General features: G+C 36.5%; 1 protein-coding gene across 1 annotated transcript; it reads right to left on the bottom strand.

The window, feature by feature from the left end:
- Window positions 1-4,811: 4,811 nt before the first annotated feature.
- On the bottom strand, window positions 4,812-19,054 carry LOC129003306 (cytosolic endo-beta-N-acetylglucosaminidase-like). The gene is made up of 7 exons (XM_054431598.1): window positions 18,672-19,054; window positions 14,712-14,860; window positions 13,932-14,238; window positions 8,031-8,196; window positions 6,825-7,019; window positions 6,003-6,151; window positions 4,812-4,995 (listed from the first exon to the last, which is right to left on the bottom strand). Exons 1-7 carry the CDS (start codon window positions 18,923-18,925, stop codon window positions 4,812-4,814), a joined length of 1,404 nt encoding a protein of 467 aa, XP_054287573.1. The 5' UTR covers window positions 18,926-19,054.
- Between the last annotated feature and the right edge of the window lie 1,215 nt (window positions 19,055-20,269).

The raw sequence follows: 20,269 nt of genomic DNA on the forward strand, positions 1-20,269 counted from the left end.
GGTCACCGGTCGTGTGTACACCGTTGACGTAGTAGTAACTGTTGATGCACACGAGCAGGTAGGGATAACCGATGACGTAGTCACCACGGCCCCAGCCATGGTTAGAACTCCTGGCGTCGTTGTCAAAATTTCAGGGAGTGAGTTAGGCATAGCTGCAAAGTATTAGTGCACAACAAGACAAACAAATTGCAAAAATAGTTTAAAAGGCTGAAATTGATTAACAATTATGAAAAATCCACAATAGGCCTATTTAAATTCAAACCTAACGTTGAACAGAACTATCTAAGTCCAAACAAGACAACTTAAAAAAAAATTTTATTTTTTTTTTTTTCAGCCTAAGTCCCAACCAGGTACTCAAAACCCAGAAAATTTGTTAAAATAGGACCAAGTCCAAACTGCTCCAAAATCCAATAATAAAAAGGCTAAAATGCAATAGGCTACTGTAAAGTAAACGTTTTACCTGAAATAAATAGGCTATCACACAAATAGGCTAAAATATTAAACGCTAAACACCAATAGGCCTAGGCTAGCAATAGGCTACAGTGACGAAACTAGAAAATATCTAGGCCTAAGCTACCTAATTAACTAGAAATGCTAGGCTAGAACGTTAACGTAGAATAAAAAATAACAGTAGGCCTAGGCAAACACTTGATAGGCTAGAGCGGTTAACGTAGGCTAAAATCTTACAACTCGACGTCAGCTGTTACAGCGATCTTAGCTTGAGCTCACCAAGTACTATCAGACTATCCAATCACTGGTCCAACTGCTTCGGGCGCCATTTATGTGACGTAATTTTCCTGGCGGACGACAAGAGGTAAATTACGCCACCGGTAAGAAAACGAGATCCCAGGATTCGCCCTAGTCTGGTCGCGGGGAGTTTCCCAGGAGTCGATAGTGATTCGGATAGCCTAACTTTGATAGCCCTGGTTGTCAGAGCTCGAGACGAACGTTGCGGGTTACTAAACACCCTACTCGAAATCACCACTCTAGCCTAGGGCTTGTGGGGAAATAAATAATTTTGACTTGACTCTGTGGGCAAATATCTAAATGACACACTACTAGCTAACTTAACAAATCAACAAGTAAGCTAAGTAGGCACTCCGCTTACCTACGGAGTTACGTCGTCACCCTGAAACAAACAAGGTTAGTACAAGATAGGCCTAACCTAGCCTAACTCCCACAGAGTCTGAATTTACTAAAATGAAAAGAAAACAAGTTAGCCTAAGTGGTCCAGGTGAGGAACGAACAAAAAAAACGAAACTAAAAAGGTGAAACTGCTCCTTGAGCCAAAAACGAAAAACTAAAACTTTAACTTCCTCACGTGTTCAACTTAGACCAACTTCGACAGAACTTGTCCAGCAGAAACCTGTCTGCTGGAACAGACTTTGGTACGTCTGGGGAACTTTAAAAAAGGGGTTTTCAGAATTAAAAAAGAAAGTCCCAAGACGGATTATGAAACGTAATTGAAAATATATTTCACCAACTGCAGTACTTTACTCAAATTGTTGGTTAAGGCGTATGACTAGGTCTGCGAATCAGGCCTAGCCTTCAAGTTCAACCAAGTTAAGTACACGAAAACTGGTCAAATAATATACAATAATCTGTAAGTTAGTTACAAAACTTACCCGATGACGAAATTATATCAAAATATTCACTACGAAACAATACGTACGAACTTAAGCTTTCAGAGCTTACGATACGAACTTAAACTTGCACGAATTTTCGAGAGCCAACCAAAAACGAAACAAACTTACGAAAAGCCGGGATTACGAATGACAATCTCCTCCACCACTCTTCTTCTTCCCTCACCTTCGTCTCAGAATCGAGACGAAAGTTAAAACGCTTCCTGATTGGTCAGCACAAACAGAGTCAGCTGAGTCCCGTGTCAGCAAAGGCAGGCGTATGATAGCTTTAACATGCTTTATAGCTGCCTCGCTCACAAAGTGGATCAGCTGCTCTTATTCTCTCCCGTAGCCCGCCCTCAGACGCAGTCGAACAACCAAACAACCAAACTGACACCAACGTCGTCTGCTGTCTTGGAATTGGAGGTTAGGTGCGATGTCAGTTTAGCGTCGCGACTAGGGCACAACAACAGCTTACATTCAGCTGTTTAAGTTTCGTGGTTTAGCCGTTATTTTACCCCCTACACATTTGACCCGTTACAGTTTATTATTGTTATTAGATATTTATAGTTCTATTATTATTATATTAATTATTTATCAGTACCTAATTAACTCATTGCATGGCATGTATTAATAATTTAATTCAAGTTTATTACCAAAATGTTCGAGGATTAAGATAAAAAACCACACAGTTTAGATTGGGTATATTGGAGTATAATTGGGATATTGTTGCAATAACAGAAACTTGGCTTAATGACTCCATTTTTAGTGCAGAGTTGTTCCCCGACCAGTACCAAGTGTACCGTAGGGAGTAGGGACAGATGTCAATTGCGGACTGGAATGTCCAGGGGTGGAGGGGTGTTAGTTGGAGTAGCTTCTCACATCAAATCCCGTAGGCTTCATTTTTTGGAAACTGAGGGAGAAAATATTTGACTGAAGTTGGAATTCCCTAATAACATATCTTTAATTGTGTCTGTTGTTTATTTTAAGCCTAACAGTTCTCTCAATGATTATATTAACTATTTTGAAAAAATCGATTTGTATAATATAAAAAAAGAAAAGCTTTTAATATTAGGAGATTTTAATTTACCAATAATGGGGAAAATGTTTGATCTAGCTACAAGTGGTGAAATTTGTAAGCAATTGTTGTTTTTTATGAAAAGTTATTGTTTACGTTTACACAATGACATTAAGAATGTGAATGGAAGAACTCTGGATTTGGTCTTATCTGACATAGATAATGTTGATGTAACTGAAGATGCGACTGCGTTAGTGAATGTCGATAAGCATCACCCACCTTTACATGTTACTTTTAAAATATTCAATTCATCTAAGTGTGGTTTTAATTCATATAGTTGGTTCCGTAATTATAAACGATCTGATTTTCTTTCAATGTATAATGGCTTTAAAAATATATCTTGGTTACAGCTTTATAGTGAGAAAAATGTAGATAGTGCTGTGGAATTATTTTATAAAGAAATCAATAATGTAATTGATTTATGTGTTCCTGTGGTAAAAAAGTTTAAGTCTAAATTTCCTCCATGGTTTAGTAAAGATTTAATTGCCTTAGTAAAGAGGAAAGAGAAATTGTTGCGAAAATATAATAAATATAAGATCCCACAGTTTTATAATGAGTACAAGGAACTACGTAAAACTATCAAGAAGGATATAAAAATTGCTTATAGAAATCATATTGATGGTATTGAAAATAGATGTAATTTTGATCCTAAGGTATTTTGGAGTGAAATTAATAAGTTGAAAAATGTATCTAACTTACCAGCTGCAATGTGTATAGATGGTGAGGAGGTGGAGGGGGGAGAGCAGATCGCGGAAAGCTTTGCTAAATATTTTAGTTCTGTTTATGATCCTTATCAGTTGGACGGCTCGGAGTTGTGCAGCCGTGCGCTTCGCTCCCCGGTGTTGCCAGGGGTCCCGACCATGACACTCGTAGGGATCACTCGCTCTGAGGTGCAATCAGCTCTTCGCAAATTAAAGCCAAAACGTTCTGTAGGACCAGATGGTATTCCTCCTTACATTTTCAAAGCATGTGCGGAACACTTTGTCGCTCCTTTGTTGTATATTTTTAATCTTTCTATTTACAACTCTTACTTTCCTACATTTTGGAAACGTGCTAAGGTTGTCCCTATTTTCAAAAAGGGTCAGAAGTCAGAAATAAAAAATTATCGGCCAGTGGCAATTCTTAGCTCACCTGTCAAGGTATTCGAGACCATAATACATTCTAGGTTATTTGTTCATGTAAAGAGTTTCATCAGCCCGCACCAACATGGTTTCTTTCCTGGTAGATCGATCACGTCCAACTTGATTAATTTTTCTGAATATTGTTTGTCGGCAATGGATTCTGGAGATCAGGTGGACGTAATTTACACAGATTTCGAAAAGGCATTTGACAAGGTCAACCATTTGACACTGCTTTCAAAACTAAATTATTTTGGACTTTCTAGTCCTCTTGTTAAATTGTTTTCTTCATATCTTCATGATAGAGTTCAATATGTTTGCTATGGCGGATTTTCATCTTCTGAATTCCGTGCATATTCAGGGGTACCTCAGGGTTCAAATTTAGGCCCACTGCTGTTCACAATATTCATAAACGACATATCTGATTGCATCCGAAACTGTGAATATTTGTTATATGCTGATGATTTGAAAATGTTTCGTAAAGTTACTTGTGTGTCAGATTGTTTGAAAGTGCAGGAAGATATAGATCGTCTTTTATCGTGGAGCGATAACCACTTGAAATTTCATGTAGATAAATGTTTTGTAATGTCTTTTACAAGAAAATCTGAAGTGAATAAAATAGTCTTCAATTATTCAATGAGAGGTAGAATTGTTTCTGTCAAATCAATTATTAAGGATCTGGGAATCACTTTTGACTCAAAACTCTCTTTCATTCACCATATTACTTCCATTTGTAAATCCGCTTTTTCTATTCTGGGGTTCATACGTAGGTCGAGTAATTTCTTGAGAAATACTGGTGTAATAAGGTTACTGTATTGCTCGTTGGTAAGATCAAAGTTGGAGTTTGGGTCAGTTGTATGGAACCCTCATCAGCGCTATCTGTCTGATACTATTGAAAAGGTTCAGACAAAATTTCTCAGGTTTTTGTATTACAAAGAGTTTGGCCACTATACTACTAGTGTCCCCTATTCTGAGCTGTTATCATTGTTTGAACTAGATTCCCTTGATAAGCGGCGGCGAGTGTCTGTGTTGGTATGCCTGCATAATCTGGTGAGCGGTAAGCTGGATAGCGGGGCCTTGTTGTCCAAAGTCCAGTTTAATGTGCCTCGGCACAATTCTCGTTGTCGCTTCCTGTTCTCCCCTCACTACTCTCGAACAAATCTTGGAGCAAATTCGCCTGTAAATGTAATGACAAAACTGTATAACTCTGTTTCGGCGTGTGTTGATATTGATTTGTTTGGCTACTCTTTGAGTTTATTCCGCGGGCGTGTGCTGGGGGTGCTGGCTGACTGAGTGATTGTACTGTGTTGTGTTTTTACACGGCACTGTGCCGTATTGGTCGGCCGGCGCGTTTGGTGCGCGCTTGCGGGGTGGACTTGGCGAGCTGGCCTGCGGATTAGTGTTGGCATACGTCCCAACTGGTTGCTTCTGCACATAAAACTATTATATAATATTTTTTTAACCGTTCTCTGAGAGTTTTGTTTTCGTTACTTTATTTATTGATATGTCTATTTATTGTTTTTATGAAATGTTATTATTATTATTTATTGGTTGTTATCTTGTCTTAGTAGTTAAATATTATGTAAATTGTGATGTTGTGTGTACCTACCAAGAAGACTGCATGGACTTTCTATAATGGACTTAAAGATTAATGCTGCATTGTAATTGGGCTCTATGCCTGTAATGTAGTATTGTTATCTAAATAAATAAATAAATAAATAATAGTTTTGCCAGCATATCTGCAAATATGCAAACTAACTGCTGTTCTTAATCTTAATATAAGAAGGTTTCAACTGACTACTATAAGATCCCCGTGCGTAGAACGGGCACACAGCTAGTTTATTAATATTACGGTATAGCTTTATTACTTTTCAATACAGCCAGCTATGGTTCTCGTTTGGTAGTTAGGCTAGATGATAACAGAATTGATTCTGTGAAATTTCAGTAGCTTTTTTATGATTTGAAATTTTCTTGCCTGCTAGGTCTGACCAGATTTTATCTATCTAGCTTGCCCAACCTACTCTCCATTATAGTCGGTCATTATCTACTTTTGTCCATCACTTCTTTACATTAATATGTCAAGCAACTCATTTTTGATATCTTGAACCTTGTCACCTACGCTTGTTCTTAAAATTGTAAAGGAATGTAATATAGTTCTTAAATTCAAATAAATTGTCCACACACCTATGAAAGAGTTTTGAGTGGTTGTGACTCGTAGCTCTCACTTGCAAACATGATTGTTCACAGAAAGACACACAGCCAGCTGTTGTACCACAGGGCTGATAAGAGGGTTGGTACTGCTGTGCACTCAGTTGGAACCATGGAGTGTTGCCCTGGCGACAAACACAGATCAGAACTAAATGTGACTTAAATCTTCTATATAAATAAGGGTTTCCCTGTTACATCCCTTTTCCAGCTGTCCTAATAAACCAATTTTTACGGTTGAGGTGTCATTTTGAAGCTTATGATCTAGCGAGCCTGCGAATGGTAATTAGAAAGGTAATTGTCTTCAGTGCTTCGTCACCCTGATGTTTAATTTATTTCCAGAGTACATTTCAATGATCCAGTTATGCTGACCAACTTTCTTTATAGCGGGTTAAATGTGAATTGTAATTTAACAGCTGTTCCTCCAGTAGAATTTTTAACCACAGTCAGACTGTAAACAAGAGACTTTTAGGTTAAAACAGAAACTTTGCACATAAATGAATAAAAAAAAAACGAGGTTTTAGTGTAGTAATAATCAAATATATGAATTTTTTTTAATAATCTCGTCTCATAAATGTCTTAAAGAGTCAATCTCGCAGGAACGAAACAAAATTTTTAATACTAGCAAATTTCTCAAAAATTTGAGACCCGTCCATCTCTAATATCTTTAACACTTTTGTTGAAAACGACAAACTCAGGTTTTAAACGTTTTGTTGCAAACTCAGGTGTAATCACAGCTTTACACACAGTTCAAAGCCTGCTTATACTGTAGAACTAAAATATCTCATTCAACATACTCACATTCATAATTATTCCTTGACAAAAGTTTGTGTGAAATGGCAAATTCGCTGGTCCATGGACAAACAAAAAACGTGAGAGTTTGTTCCAAAAGCTTGTTTCCCTCTCAATGAATAGTTCTGGAGAAGCGGCTTCAAAAGTCCATCCTGGGGCAAAAATTGCTACAGACATGTTCATACTACGAAGGAGACCCAAGGCCTGAAAATAGCAGTTTTGATACTAATAGCATTTTGGTTAAATATGGTTGGCACCAATAAAAGGTTATACAGGGTTATTACAAGTGGTGTTCTTGATTTTTATTATAGACTAAGTATTACTGGGTTGATTTGTTTTGAGAATATCTAAGTTGGTACCATTGGAAAGAAATACTCATTAAGTGTCATTTACATTGGTTTGGGTGCATATCAGCTGTTTGTCAAGTAAATTGTTGTAAGTGTTGAATAATGGCTGAATTTGAAACCGGAAAGCTTTTTGTTTTTGGGATACCACATTAACCAATCTGTTTTTAGTGTGCAACGACACTTTAGAACCAGGTTTAATGAAGATCCTCCTAGTAATGTGAACAGGCATAATGTCAGAATATGGGGCTGAGAGAACCCACACGCTTACATTGAGCACGTACATGAAAGTTACTGTGTTTTGTGCTGTCGCTTACAACAAAGTAAATAAATAAATAAATAAAGTGTTCACACCTTTTTTCTTCATTGAAAAAAAAGGGTAAATGCGAATATTTTCTTGGACATGGTGGCAAAGTGGTTTCTTCCGCAATTAAAACAAGATTCTGCAAATTCCATTCTACAATTGGATGACACACCTCCCCATTAACACTTGGATGTTAGGACTGAGCTTGACAATGTGCTACCACTGCTGCCTGAGAGATTGGTAGCTGAATGCCTGGTGGTCCGAATGATGACTCACTCCTGAACTGGCCTCTTAAGATCTCTGGACATCCCCCTGTGATTTTTATCTAGTGATACATCACAGAATCAAGAACTTTAAGAATCAAAGATAAGGTACACACCACCATAACCAGATAGCATACCTGAGATTTTATAAATAAATACATACCCAATTTCCGACCTTAGTTTACACAGCTACATATTATATTTTATCTTATTTGTTGCATTTTTTGTATTGACTGACGTTTGCTATACAATGTACAATTGTCAAAAAGCAATAAAGAGATTATTATTATTATTATTATGTTACCTTGTCAAGATTAAAGCCTCCATCATAATAACAGTTTCGTCCCCAGACATCAACTCCTACATAAACGTCAAGTTTCCTGTTTCCAGCCTCTGTCAGTGTGTCTGCTAGGCCACTGGGGGTCCACACATAGTTAAGGAAAATGCCATCGCACTTGTCAAAGAACAGTCTGAAAACCAGAAATTACTTCCTCTGAATAAGTATTTAATAGTGAAATTTGAAGATTATGTGTCACAAAAACATGTATGATTTTACAGCTCTCCCGTGGTATATTGTTAACCTACTGTCCAATTTATTGGAAGGGTATTGACTATAAAAACATAGCACAATGGTATTATCAAGAAATACATTAATGAATTGAATGCCTAGTTAGCCAAATGGTTAAAGTGATTATTTTTAAATCTGAAGTTCACTGGTTCGATTCCAAGTAAGATCGTTTCTAGACCCAGATGCTATTTGCTATCTAAATAAGTCGTAATTTGATAGTAAAAAGACCAGGGATTGGACCGTTTCCTTTCACAAAACAACAAAAACTTCTAATGGCTGAGAAACAGAAATTTAAAAAAACTCCCTATCATGCTGCCATTTTATCATGGTTCTGCCAATGATATTCCGCCCAAGTCAGAGAAGTAAGTTAATGGGTACAACTAATATACTTACTTATATAATATATTTACTTTGTTACAACAAGAGACCAAGTTTCTGACTTTCAAATTGTCTATTTTGCATGTTAGCTGTTTATAAACCACCTAAAAATAATGAGTAATTTTCATTCATTCATCCATTTAAAAATAACTAGTGAACCTGTTGCTTGAATTCGAGCAATTGAATGAAGTATTACAGGCGTTATTTCAAAACGAATAACAGTCATAATTTCAGATGACTTAAAAGAGTCAACTCAAAGATAATGTAGGCGTAATCAATCACTCCACTCCAGTTATCGAAACTGAAAACGGAACGCTCTCATGTGTTCACTATGAACAGCTGTAATTAATAAAAATTATTCGTCTTTATAAGTAAACAAATCTTTTCTTCATAAGAAATACATTGGGGTTTTGATGGCCTGTGGGGCAAAGCCCGAGGACTTTTTTTACAGGAATTGGTAAAAGTCTACACAAAAATACTTAATTTTGACACATCGTTTGTAAAAATCCGTCCACAGAGGAGTAGTGTTTTGTATAAATCGCCTTCACGTATTGTATATAAGGATGAGAAAGTTTTAATAAATGAATTAAATGAAGTACTAGGTGGCGTTCGCAGAGGAATCCACAAAATTGAGCGGAGTCATCAAGGGTTCATATTATATTGTTTTTGTCTTACTGCAGTAAAAACAGTATTTTTTCATGCATGCGCTGCGGGTCTAAAGTAGCATTTTTAATATTTAGGGAGTAAAAATCGTTTTTAGCCTCTATGGAGTAAAAATCAGCTGTTGTCAACTCAGTTGTAAATTTCGATTGTAAACGATTGCATGTATCGAAAATATGTATCGATTTGTGCTTCGTAATCATTTTAACATATTACAGTCTACAGTCTCTTCCCGTAGCATTTTAGCATTGCAGATACATTAATCCATTCCCAAACTCAACACTGCTCACCTTTACTACTTCCTTCACCACACCCTACGTCGTGGACCTGTTTCCCTCTCTTCCCATAGCATTTTAGGATTGCAGATACATTACTTTAATTGCCAAAGACAGTTCCCACACTCTGCGCTGTTAGCCTTACTACTTCCTTCACCATTTACTACGTCATTGGCCTGTTTCCTTCCTTTCTCATAGCATTTAAGTATTACAAATTCATTTATCCATCTGCTCAAACGGTTCCCCCACTCTGCACTGCCAGCCTTTACTACTTCCTTCACCACTTACGTCGTGGACCTGTATTCATCGCTTTCCATAGCATTTTAGTATTTTAGATACGTTAATCTAATTGCAACAAACATCCCCACTGTCCGTACTGCTAGACTTTACTACTTCTTTCACAATTTCCTATGTCTTGGGCATGCTTCCATTCCTTCTCATAGCATTTCAGCATTGCAGATACATTAAAACTGCTACAAACGGTTTCCAGTTCCCAAACTCCACACTGCTCACCTTACTACTTCTTTCACCTGTTCCTACGTCGCGGATCTGTTTCCCTCTCTTCCCATAGCATTTTAAGATTGCAGATACCTGAATCTAATTGTCATAAACAGATCCCACACTCCGAACAGCTCGCCTTTACTACTTCCTTCGCCACTTCCCACATCGCGGACCTGTTTCCCTCCCTTTCCGTAGCATTTTAGGAATGTTGTGACCTTAATCTAATCGTCATAAACAGTTTCCATACTCCAGACTGTTCACCTTTACTACACCCTCATGTGGGTGTGTTTCACTTAACCTCTTCATACGTCACGAACCTCAAGCTAGTGTCGTCATTTGATTATAGTACCTGGGGACTGAGCTTTGCTCGGGGAAAATCATTAGTTCACTCTGAAAGCACCGTAGTATTGGAGATACATAAATCCACACATCTACATCCTACACAATATCCTACGTCATGGATCTGTTTCCCTCCATTCCATTGCATTTAAAGATTGCAGGTACCTTAATCTAATCGTCATAAACAGTTCCCACACTCCGGACTACTCGCCTTGACTACTTCCTTCACCACTTCCTACGTCGCGGACCTGTTTTCCTCCCTTTCCATAGCATTTTAGGATTGCAAATACCTTAATCTAATCGTCATAAACAGTTCCCACACTCCGGACAGCTCACCTTGACTACTTCCTTCATCACTTCCTACGTCGCGGACCTGTTTTCCTCCCTTCCCGTAGCATTTTAGGTTTGCTGATACCATAATCTAATTGTCATAAACATTTCAAACACTCCGGACAACTCGCCTAGACTACTTTCTTCACCACTTCCTACGTCGCGGACCTATTTTCCTCCCTTTCCATAGCATTTTAGAATTGCAAATACCTTAATCTAATCGTCATAAACAGTCCCCACACTCCGGACAGCTCACCTTGACTACTTCCTTCATCACTTCCTACGTCGCGGACCTGTTTTCCTCCCTTCCCGTAGCATTTTAGGTTTGCTGATACCTTAATCTAATTGTCATAAACATTTCCAACACACCGGACAACTCGCCTAGACTACTTCCTTCACCACTTCCTACGTCGCGGACCTATTTTCCTCCCTTTCCATAGCATTTTAGGATTGCAAATACCTTAATCTAATCATCATAAACAGTTCCCACGCTCCAGACAGCTCGCCTTGACTACTTCCTTCACCACTTCTTACGTCACGGACCTGTTTCCCTCCCTTCCCATAGCATTTTAGGATTGCCCATACCCTTATCTAATCATCATAAACAGTTCCCACGCTCCTGACAGCTCGCCTTGACTACTTCCTTCACCACTTCCTACGTCGCGGACCTGTTTCCCTCCCTTCCTATTGCACTTAAAGATTGCAGATACCTTATTCTAATCGTCATAAACAGTTCCCGCACTCCGGACTACTCGCCTTGACTACTTCCTTCACCACTTCCTACGTCGCGGACCTGTTTTCCTCCCTTCCCATAGCATTTTAGGATTGCAGATACCCTAATCTTATCGTCATAAACAGTCCCCACACTCCGGACTGCTCGCATTTACTACTTCCTTCATCACTTCCTACGTCACGGACCTGTTTCCCTCTATTCCCATAGCATTTTATGATTGCCTATACTACTTCCTTCACTACTTCCTACGTCACGGACCTGTTTCCTTCCCTTCCCATAGCATTTTAGGATTGCAGATACCTTAATGTATTCGTCATAAACAGATCCTAGACTTCGCACTGCTACCCTTGACTACAATGTATCGAGTAATCTTAAGTATAATCTTTGCTCAATATTAACAAGTGATGTTTTTCCTTTTGTACTGTATTTGTAATTTCCTAGTATACTGTGGGTAGTTGGCTTATTATGAGCACATGCTAAAACTTCAAATCTTTTGTTTACTTTTTACTTGTTATTTAATTCAGCCAACATGGTTACCTAGCAACCCATAAGACTAATGTTAAAAAATGTGATTTTCAATTTCATTTTTCTACGGATTCCTGAGAGACTTTTTTAACGCCATATAGATGTTGGCACTCACCGATATGGTCTTTATCACCATGCAAAATTTGAAAACGATTGATTCAGCCGTCTAGGAGGAGTTTGCGTATTACGAAATGCATAAAAGTCGACGTATAAGAGCTTCGCTCGCTTCGCTCGCTCCGCTCAATTAATAGTTATTAAAAATAAATATGTTATTTTACTTGAAGATTATAATATTAACTTAAAAGATAAATTTTGTATGAATGTGAATTAATATAAAACTAATGGCAGCCAATGGTTTGAAATCATGTATTGACCAGTATACTAGGGAGGAAGTAAGACTAGGACAACTGGTTTGATATCTTATTGACCATATCTACATTAGAGGAAACAACAGCAGGCCAAAGTCAGCTGTGGTCAAGATAAAGATATCTGATCACTACCCTTTCCTGTTGAATTTTCATGTAGGAGAGGAAAATTTAAACCTGAATAATATTTCTAAGAAAAAACAACTAGATAATAAATTGATCAATCTGGGCATAAAAATATTGATTGGTCAATACAGTGGAGTCCCGATAATCCGAACTTCGGTAATCCAAAAGTCCGCTTAATCCGAAACAAAAAAATATATTAAAAAAAAAAATCTTTTTTGAAAATTTTTTGGAAATTTGTTTAAGTTTTGTGGAAATTGTTTGAAATGTTTTTGAATTTTTTTTATTAAACTTTTGACACAGTTAGCTGTACCTCGTCAAAGTATTCTGTAGCGGCCGGGCGAGATAGACTGTTTTTGTAGAGTATTTTAGTAAATATTTCACCATTTTTGTTATTACTGTAACATTTTACATTCTCCTCCGCCAAATCACAAATGGATTTTACTAAGTGATAATGCTGCAGCCAATAGGTTTAGCCTTAAGTAATGTGAAAAACAATCCCGGGCTCGTGTTTGCGCCCGAAAAAAAGTAGTAAGAAGTAAGACGAAAAAAATTTAAAAAAAAACCCTTTAATCCGAAAAATTCGGTAATCCGAAATGGGCCCGGTCCCAACCATTTCGGACTAACGGGACTCTACTGTACTACAAAATTTTGTTTGTTCCTCAAATGACAAAAATGACAGTTATAAAAAATCTATATATTTAATACGCTGCATGTTTTTTCTTGTGACAACTAATTTGAGAGAACCACGGCTAGGTGTAGAAACTTGGTAGAGGTATCTAAAGAAAGGTCTTGGTCTGTATATGAGCCATCAAAAGAGAAACAAGGTAAATTCCCTTGGGGCTCTGCCCCAGCGGCCTTTAAAATTCCATTCCCGTGTTATCCTTATGGAGGAAAAACCCAGGTTTTTGTCGCAGCTAATTTGAGAGAAGGTCTAGGCGTAAAGGCTTGATAGAGGTGGCTAGAGAAAGGAACCAAGCCACAAGACAACAAGGATTTTTTTGTAGGATTTTGAGGGAAGGTCTTGGTCTGTAGATAAATCAGGATACCAAAATTTATATAAAAATTACCGTCTTATCAATATAATGTGCAATAATAGATAAAATAATGGAACGATAATGAAAAAAATAACTATCAGTGTTTTTTTTAAATTGAAATTTGCATGGTAACTCTCAATGGAACATTTAGTACACACAAAGAACTGTGTTGATTGTTGGTTGAGCTTTTATAAGCTTTTAATTAACTAAAAGGTATATATTTTCATTCAACATGTCGGTGCAGACAAACCTTGTATGGTTTTTGCACCTAATAAAAAAACTAATAGTTCAATTTTTAATCGAATGACTTATTACAACACAACAGAGTATGAGAAGTATAAGAAATTACCTAGATATAGAAAGTATCTCACTTGTTCAATGGGCATAGTTTGTTTTGCCAGTCTAACTTCCCCTCTACAGTGACAGAATCATACCACAAAAGCCAAGTTTTCCTCTTGCAATAAAGGTCCAAATGTGATTTCAATAAACCTACAAAATTGACCAGTGGCGCAACCAAATCTTGTGCAACTTTATTTTCAACATTCAATAAGTATCCATCAAACTTAAAATGTGCACAAATTTCAGCAAGCTTTTGAGAGAACAATGAGGTCTTTTCCGGGTCTGAGAGAATGTAATTCCAAATATTCTCTCCTTCACCCCATTCTGTAATCAAGGTACCTGTAAAAATGAACATGTATTAATCTGAGAGAAGTGCGAGATTAAAAAGGACCAAGAATAACTTTTACTAGAGGCTTAATAAATGAAAAGGCCTGATGAATTCGTAGTAAAAACAAATATAGTATATTACTAGATTTTTTCAAAAGAAAACTCAAAAAGTAAAAGAAGATACAGATTTGAGATGTAATCAATGAATTCTAATTGATAAAAGTCTAAAGAAATACTGGAATGGACAAATCTTAAGATATAAAGACAGGGGAAGCATAAACCAAGAATATTTCATTTTTCCTCTTGGTTATGGCCTGTGTGTTACAGTATAGATACCCTCAAAAGTTTATCTAAGTAGATGTAAAATATTTTTAAAAGGTTTAAAAGAAATCTACCGCTTCAATGATAAGTTGTTGGCTGACTTTCATAAATTTTTTCATCAACCTAGGAATATCTTTAAAATTTACATTTTTTAGGACACCAACCTAATACTGGTACTCCATGTTTGTGTCCCGCATCTAGCCAACCATGTGGTGGTATTGTAACAAGCTTGTGACTGAAGTAAATGAAGATATCAATGACAGACCAATTGAAAAAGCGGTAGGTATGAATGTCAGGGGAGCCATTACAAAATCTGAAAAACATGACTTATCAGTGAAAATAAAATAAGACTGCTGTGATATAGTACTAATTGATTTTGGTATTGCACTAAAATAAAGAACTGTAACTGAGGTAGCCTACTGTACTCAAAAAAGTGATTGGTTTAAGCCTGCTTTTACAGACAAACTTTTTAAAATGCAAGGTTTGCCAACGATATAAACGACACAGTTCTGAGGGCCACAGACAACAACCAGTTTCTGTTGAGATAGTCACAAAACTATGCTTGCATAGCCTATTGGCATGTTGAAAATACATACCACGATTTGCTTTAGTCTAAGACCGTGGTAAGGTTAAGTGGGGTACCGGTAAGTGTACGCAATCCAAATCACATACCGGTAGTACAACTTTGACCACAGATTAAAAAAAGGCATGTAGGTGCTATAAAAATCAAATTGTTATTCTTTAGAATGTTTTGTATATGTGGTTTTTTATTTTGTTAAAAATATGAATTTTGTGTTTTTGAGAGTTTTTTGTAAAATGATGTTTGCGGTGTGCACTTCCCCCTTGATCTGGGGTAAGTGTACACCCCCCCCCCTCCTCTTATTGTAGATTTAGGCTACACTGCATATTACTTGATGTTGGGGGCAAGTGGATTTTAGAGGAAAAAATTAGCTTTCTTTTGATTTTTGATTTTTCAAAATACCTCAAACGGTTCAGGAGGTATAAACTATTTTGGGAACCTCTGCAAGGGAAAACGGAAACCCCAGAGTTATTAAATTCTAAAGAAATAAAAACCTTATGATTCCACTATTTCATTGAACTAACAATTACTAAGTCTCAAAGAGCAGAAAATGAGCTTTATTTTGTTTTTTTAATAATATCTTAAACTATGGCCTACATTAGTTAACAGGTTTTCGTAAACCTCCGCTCGGTGAAGTAACTTAAAACCTTAATATTTTAAATTGTAATTGACTTAGGCCCTGAATGTTCCTATATTCAATCTTAACCCTTCCAGGGCTATGGACGGATATATCCGTCCCGAGAAATTTCTTTTCTGGGATAAAGACGGATATATCCGTCCAAAAAGCGAATTGATACACAATGTTTATAATACGGTAATAAACATTACACTGCATTATAAATGGGTTATTTTGTTTTTGTGGTTGGCAATAACAATTGCCGCAGCTGTTTCGGCTATTTTGCACCATAGAGTGTGCCTAAGTAAATACTGCTGTCACTTCACACATGGTTGTAAGTGAGTGATGATTACATTTTGTGTTTTGTAGTTTATTTTTATGTTATTGAGCTAAAGTTACTAATGCAAACAATCTGAAAATTGAAGATGTTATTGAGATGCTTAATAAAAGTATGTCTGAGAGGGGTTTTATACTTGGCAGGGAAAATAATAGTATTGAATGTGATGGATATGATGCACCTGAAGAACAGTCTTTACGTAGTGGAAGTCTTGGCGGGGAATGGGATTGAGGACATGGGAGCAAAACTGAGTGGTTTAGATTTACTTCAGAATGATAGATACATTTTTATGGATAAAAATAAAACAAGGGAAGGAATAGCCTAAGGTTGACGGATATATCCGTCTACCGCCCACAAGAATACTCAAGATTATTGGCAGTGTTCATATTTTGTGATTATCACTGAGGGCGGCAGACGGATATATCCGTCCACCTTATGTTTTTTGTGGGCCAAAGACGGATATATCCGTCAAATCAAATTTTATTTTCTTCATAACTTTTGTACAAAAATTAGTTCAGCCCTAAGGAAAATCTTTTTATGATCCATGAATTATTTCAAGTGAAATAAATACAAAACACAACCACTTTAGTTTTTCATTTTTGGCAAAAAATAATTAAGCTCCAGCCCTTCATTTAATTTAGCCCTGGAAGGGTTAAAAACTAAATTAACAAAGTGCCAGTTTTTTCTTGTCATTCAAGCATGATATAACAAAGTTTTCTTTATTCTTAGATAATTTATCAGTTATTGAGGAGTTAATGCACCACTTAGGCCGCAGCTCACAAAATTTTGATCTGCCAAAGTTTTTGTAATGTATCATATGTAGGCTATGACACTGACACTCTGGATGAGTCTTCTTGAGTGCTAAGTAAATCCAGTCCATTTAAGTTACATAGAACCGTTGACTGTAAATCCTTAAGATAGAACCGAACGCTTTTGTTTTTATATTTTATTTCCATTTATAACCACTTTGGTTCTTGATAATTTTTTCTGGACATGTTCTAGCTTTTAATTATGTAACAAGTTTACTATCACATTGTTATTATATTGTGTATAGATTTTCTATACCACTTAAATCTGGTGATTAAGCTGGCGCAAAAGTTGAAATTTCCTTTAAATTCAAAATTGTATAACTCGGCTTAGGATCAAATACCAACATTCAAATTTTTGCTGTATGTTCCTACTATATAGGCACATCACTTATGTAAAAATTGGATTTTTATAGTTTGCCCCACCAGAAATATTGCACTTCAAACTTTTGAAAAATTGGAAAATTTAAATTTTTAGTACCTTATAAAAAGTTAAGGAGACTGAATTCAGACTTAATATTCTGACATATGCAAGTATTTAACCATACCTTACAGGATAAAAATCATTAGCTATGGTACTTTATTCCTTCTTTGTAAAACTATGCTTTAAAAAGAGCACATTGTTGAAAAGTATTTTCAAAATAAGATGAATATTTTAAGGCATTACTGATTGTTTTAGAGAAAATGTTTAAAGGACCTTATATATAGAGGGGACTTCACTGAAAATAATGGTACAAGTCTCATTGTTGTAGCTCTATTCTGTAAAAAGATATTTAATTTATCGCTGATGCCTGCAAAGCCCAAAACCGCCGTGCGCGGCCTGACAAAAATGGCCGCAACTTCTAAACGGAACTAGATCAAAACATTTTAAAAACTGTTTTGAGGTCATAATTATAAGGGTAATAACATATAAAAAAGTATGAAAATACAAAATGGTCGAGCAACCAAGTATTTTTATATTGGATCACTTCAGATGGATTGACCCTAACCTTAACTTTACCTTCCTAATCTAACCTAACTTCAAAACACTTTTAATACAGTCACGAAACTGCATAAAATCCGACTTACCTTCCCCACATGCCTAAATAAGAGCTGTTAGTTTTAAAACTAGTGATGCGCGATTGCAAGATGTACCATTCAAACATTTCGATTTTTTTTTGCCATTCGAAAATATTTTCGAATGGTTATTCTGCATTCCAAATGTGCATTCGAAATGGCCAATGACAATAATTATTTTATTTTATATAAGTTAATATCGTTATGGGAAATCAATAAAAGTACGGTAAGATTTTAACACAATTAATTTATACAAAAATTGCACTGCTCATAACCTAAGGCGACTCTAAATTGACCATTTAATGCAGGCAGGACATTGGAATGACTGGAGGAATCAATAACAACGATGCCTGTAAAATATCGTGTTGGAACAGGATTAACAGGGATGTTATTATTAACTTACAGCCGTGTTCGCAGAAAAACAAACGGATTATTTCAAATGAATTTGTTCGAATGCAATGAATCGTTGGAAACATTCCAAACGGAACCTTAGATTCGTAATTTTAACCTTCGTTTTACAGCCTCTTATGAATCTCTCCGACAAAAACTGATTTGATTTTTGGATTCTGCGAGAAAAAAACTATAAGTAGACACCGAAAAATGACGATCATATCCCAATGTAGAAATACTAATTGGGCCCTAATTGCCGATTTAATCTAATAAGGACCTTGAATTATAATTTATGTAGGCTATTAGAAAACAAACAAAACTAACACAGCTAGAACTTACTTGTCTTCAAGGTAGCCCCCTTTGAAATCGTGACAAAATACAGTCTTTGGCACTAGGCATTGCTTTAGTTTGTATTCAGGAAATACAGTTGTTTTTTCTCTAACATCTAGCAATTGACCTACACTAACAAATTTGGTGTTATCACACAAATCACTGACACCATATTTATCAATCCAACAGTTTCCATTACATTTCCACTGCATAACACTGCCAACATCTAATATAGGATAACAAATATCACTAGAATAATCCATTTTTAGAAGGAAATATCTTATTAGCCTTAAAAAAATCCGTGTTGGGAGCTGGAAAACAGGATATAGAGCTCACGAATCGTGACTCACGATCGAACAACTTTTATCATTCAAAGTACGAGTAGTACGAGATAAGGTTTGTTTACTAGTGACGAGGTAGTTAGCCTAGAGGAAAGGTTCACAGTCACTTAACTTTTGACGTTTTGATTGACATTTGGGTTTCCGAGGCTTTTGGTTTTGAATCCAGACGAAATCATAGACCTATAAAATCTCATTCGTACAAATGAATGCAGCAGCACGACCGTCTCACCGCAGTAATAAATCCATTTTTTTTTAGCTGCAACTGTTACATTTGCGTTAAATGTCGCTCTGTGGAACAGATTGGATGAGCCGTTACTGATAAATATTCCCTCGTCCCTCCCTTCGCCATTCGTAACTCGGGTCGGGACTCTGCCTACCCCCATCATCCAGTGCGGTCAGTGTCGTGAACTGTGAAGTGTTTCTCTTTCACTAGCGATTTCGAATTATGCTTGATATTTGATATGTTGAACATATCACCTGTTATGAATTTTGGAATGAAGAAGCTCTGCACAAGACCGCCTCCTTCATGTATAAGACTGGGGAGAAAATGAATCCCTTTCCCTGTAATATTTTGTGGCCTATAAGTTCCTATTTTACTACTTATGAGTTGATGGTTTATGTTTCCATAAATTAAAGAAATATGGGTAATTATGAACTTAACTTATACTTTTTTCCAAACCTGGGCTAATTAGCTAACTTAGGAAATTCTAATCACTCTTTTCCTTTGAAAATTTTGGAGCAAACTTGACCTGGGCGTTCTTACAGTCTTTAGTCAATGCGCATTGAACATCCTAATACTTTTGAAAGAGAATGTCCATCTAATAGGAAAAGATTTCGTCTACACTAGTGATCAGCGTCACCGGACATGAACTAGACAGGAAAAACAAGCTTCAAAATTTAAAATGGGACGGGTAGTCTACTTGGGCTAGTTATTCTATGGTATTATATTGCTAAAAGAACACAACCCGCCACCTCTGTTTTTTTGTGGTGGCGCTTTGACGACTCTGACCAAAACACCGAGGTGGCGGTTTGACGTGGTGGCGCCTTGACAGCGACCCGAGTTTGATAATTTAAAATCAGCATCTTGTACAGTATGTGTTCAGTGAGCTTTTTATTTTGTTGTTTTAATCAGCTTTAATTACACAATAGACTAACCAAACACAAAGTGTATTCTTTATCTATGGTTTAATCTAAGCTTGAACTCATTGGACAATGGACTTAAAAATTAATTTAATTACCTCCCTAGATGATCAGCGACCTCATGCA

Source organism: Macrosteles quadrilineatus, unplaced genomic scaffold, assembly GCF_028750875.1.
Source record: "Macrosteles quadrilineatus isolate MER2022 unplaced genomic scaffold, UCM_ALF_1.0 Scaffold_9__3_contigs__length_116548681, whole genome shotgun sequence".
In the NCBI taxonomy this organism is placed as follows: domain Eukaryota; kingdom Metazoa; phylum Arthropoda; class Insecta; order Hemiptera; family Cicadellidae; genus Macrosteles; species Macrosteles quadrilineatus.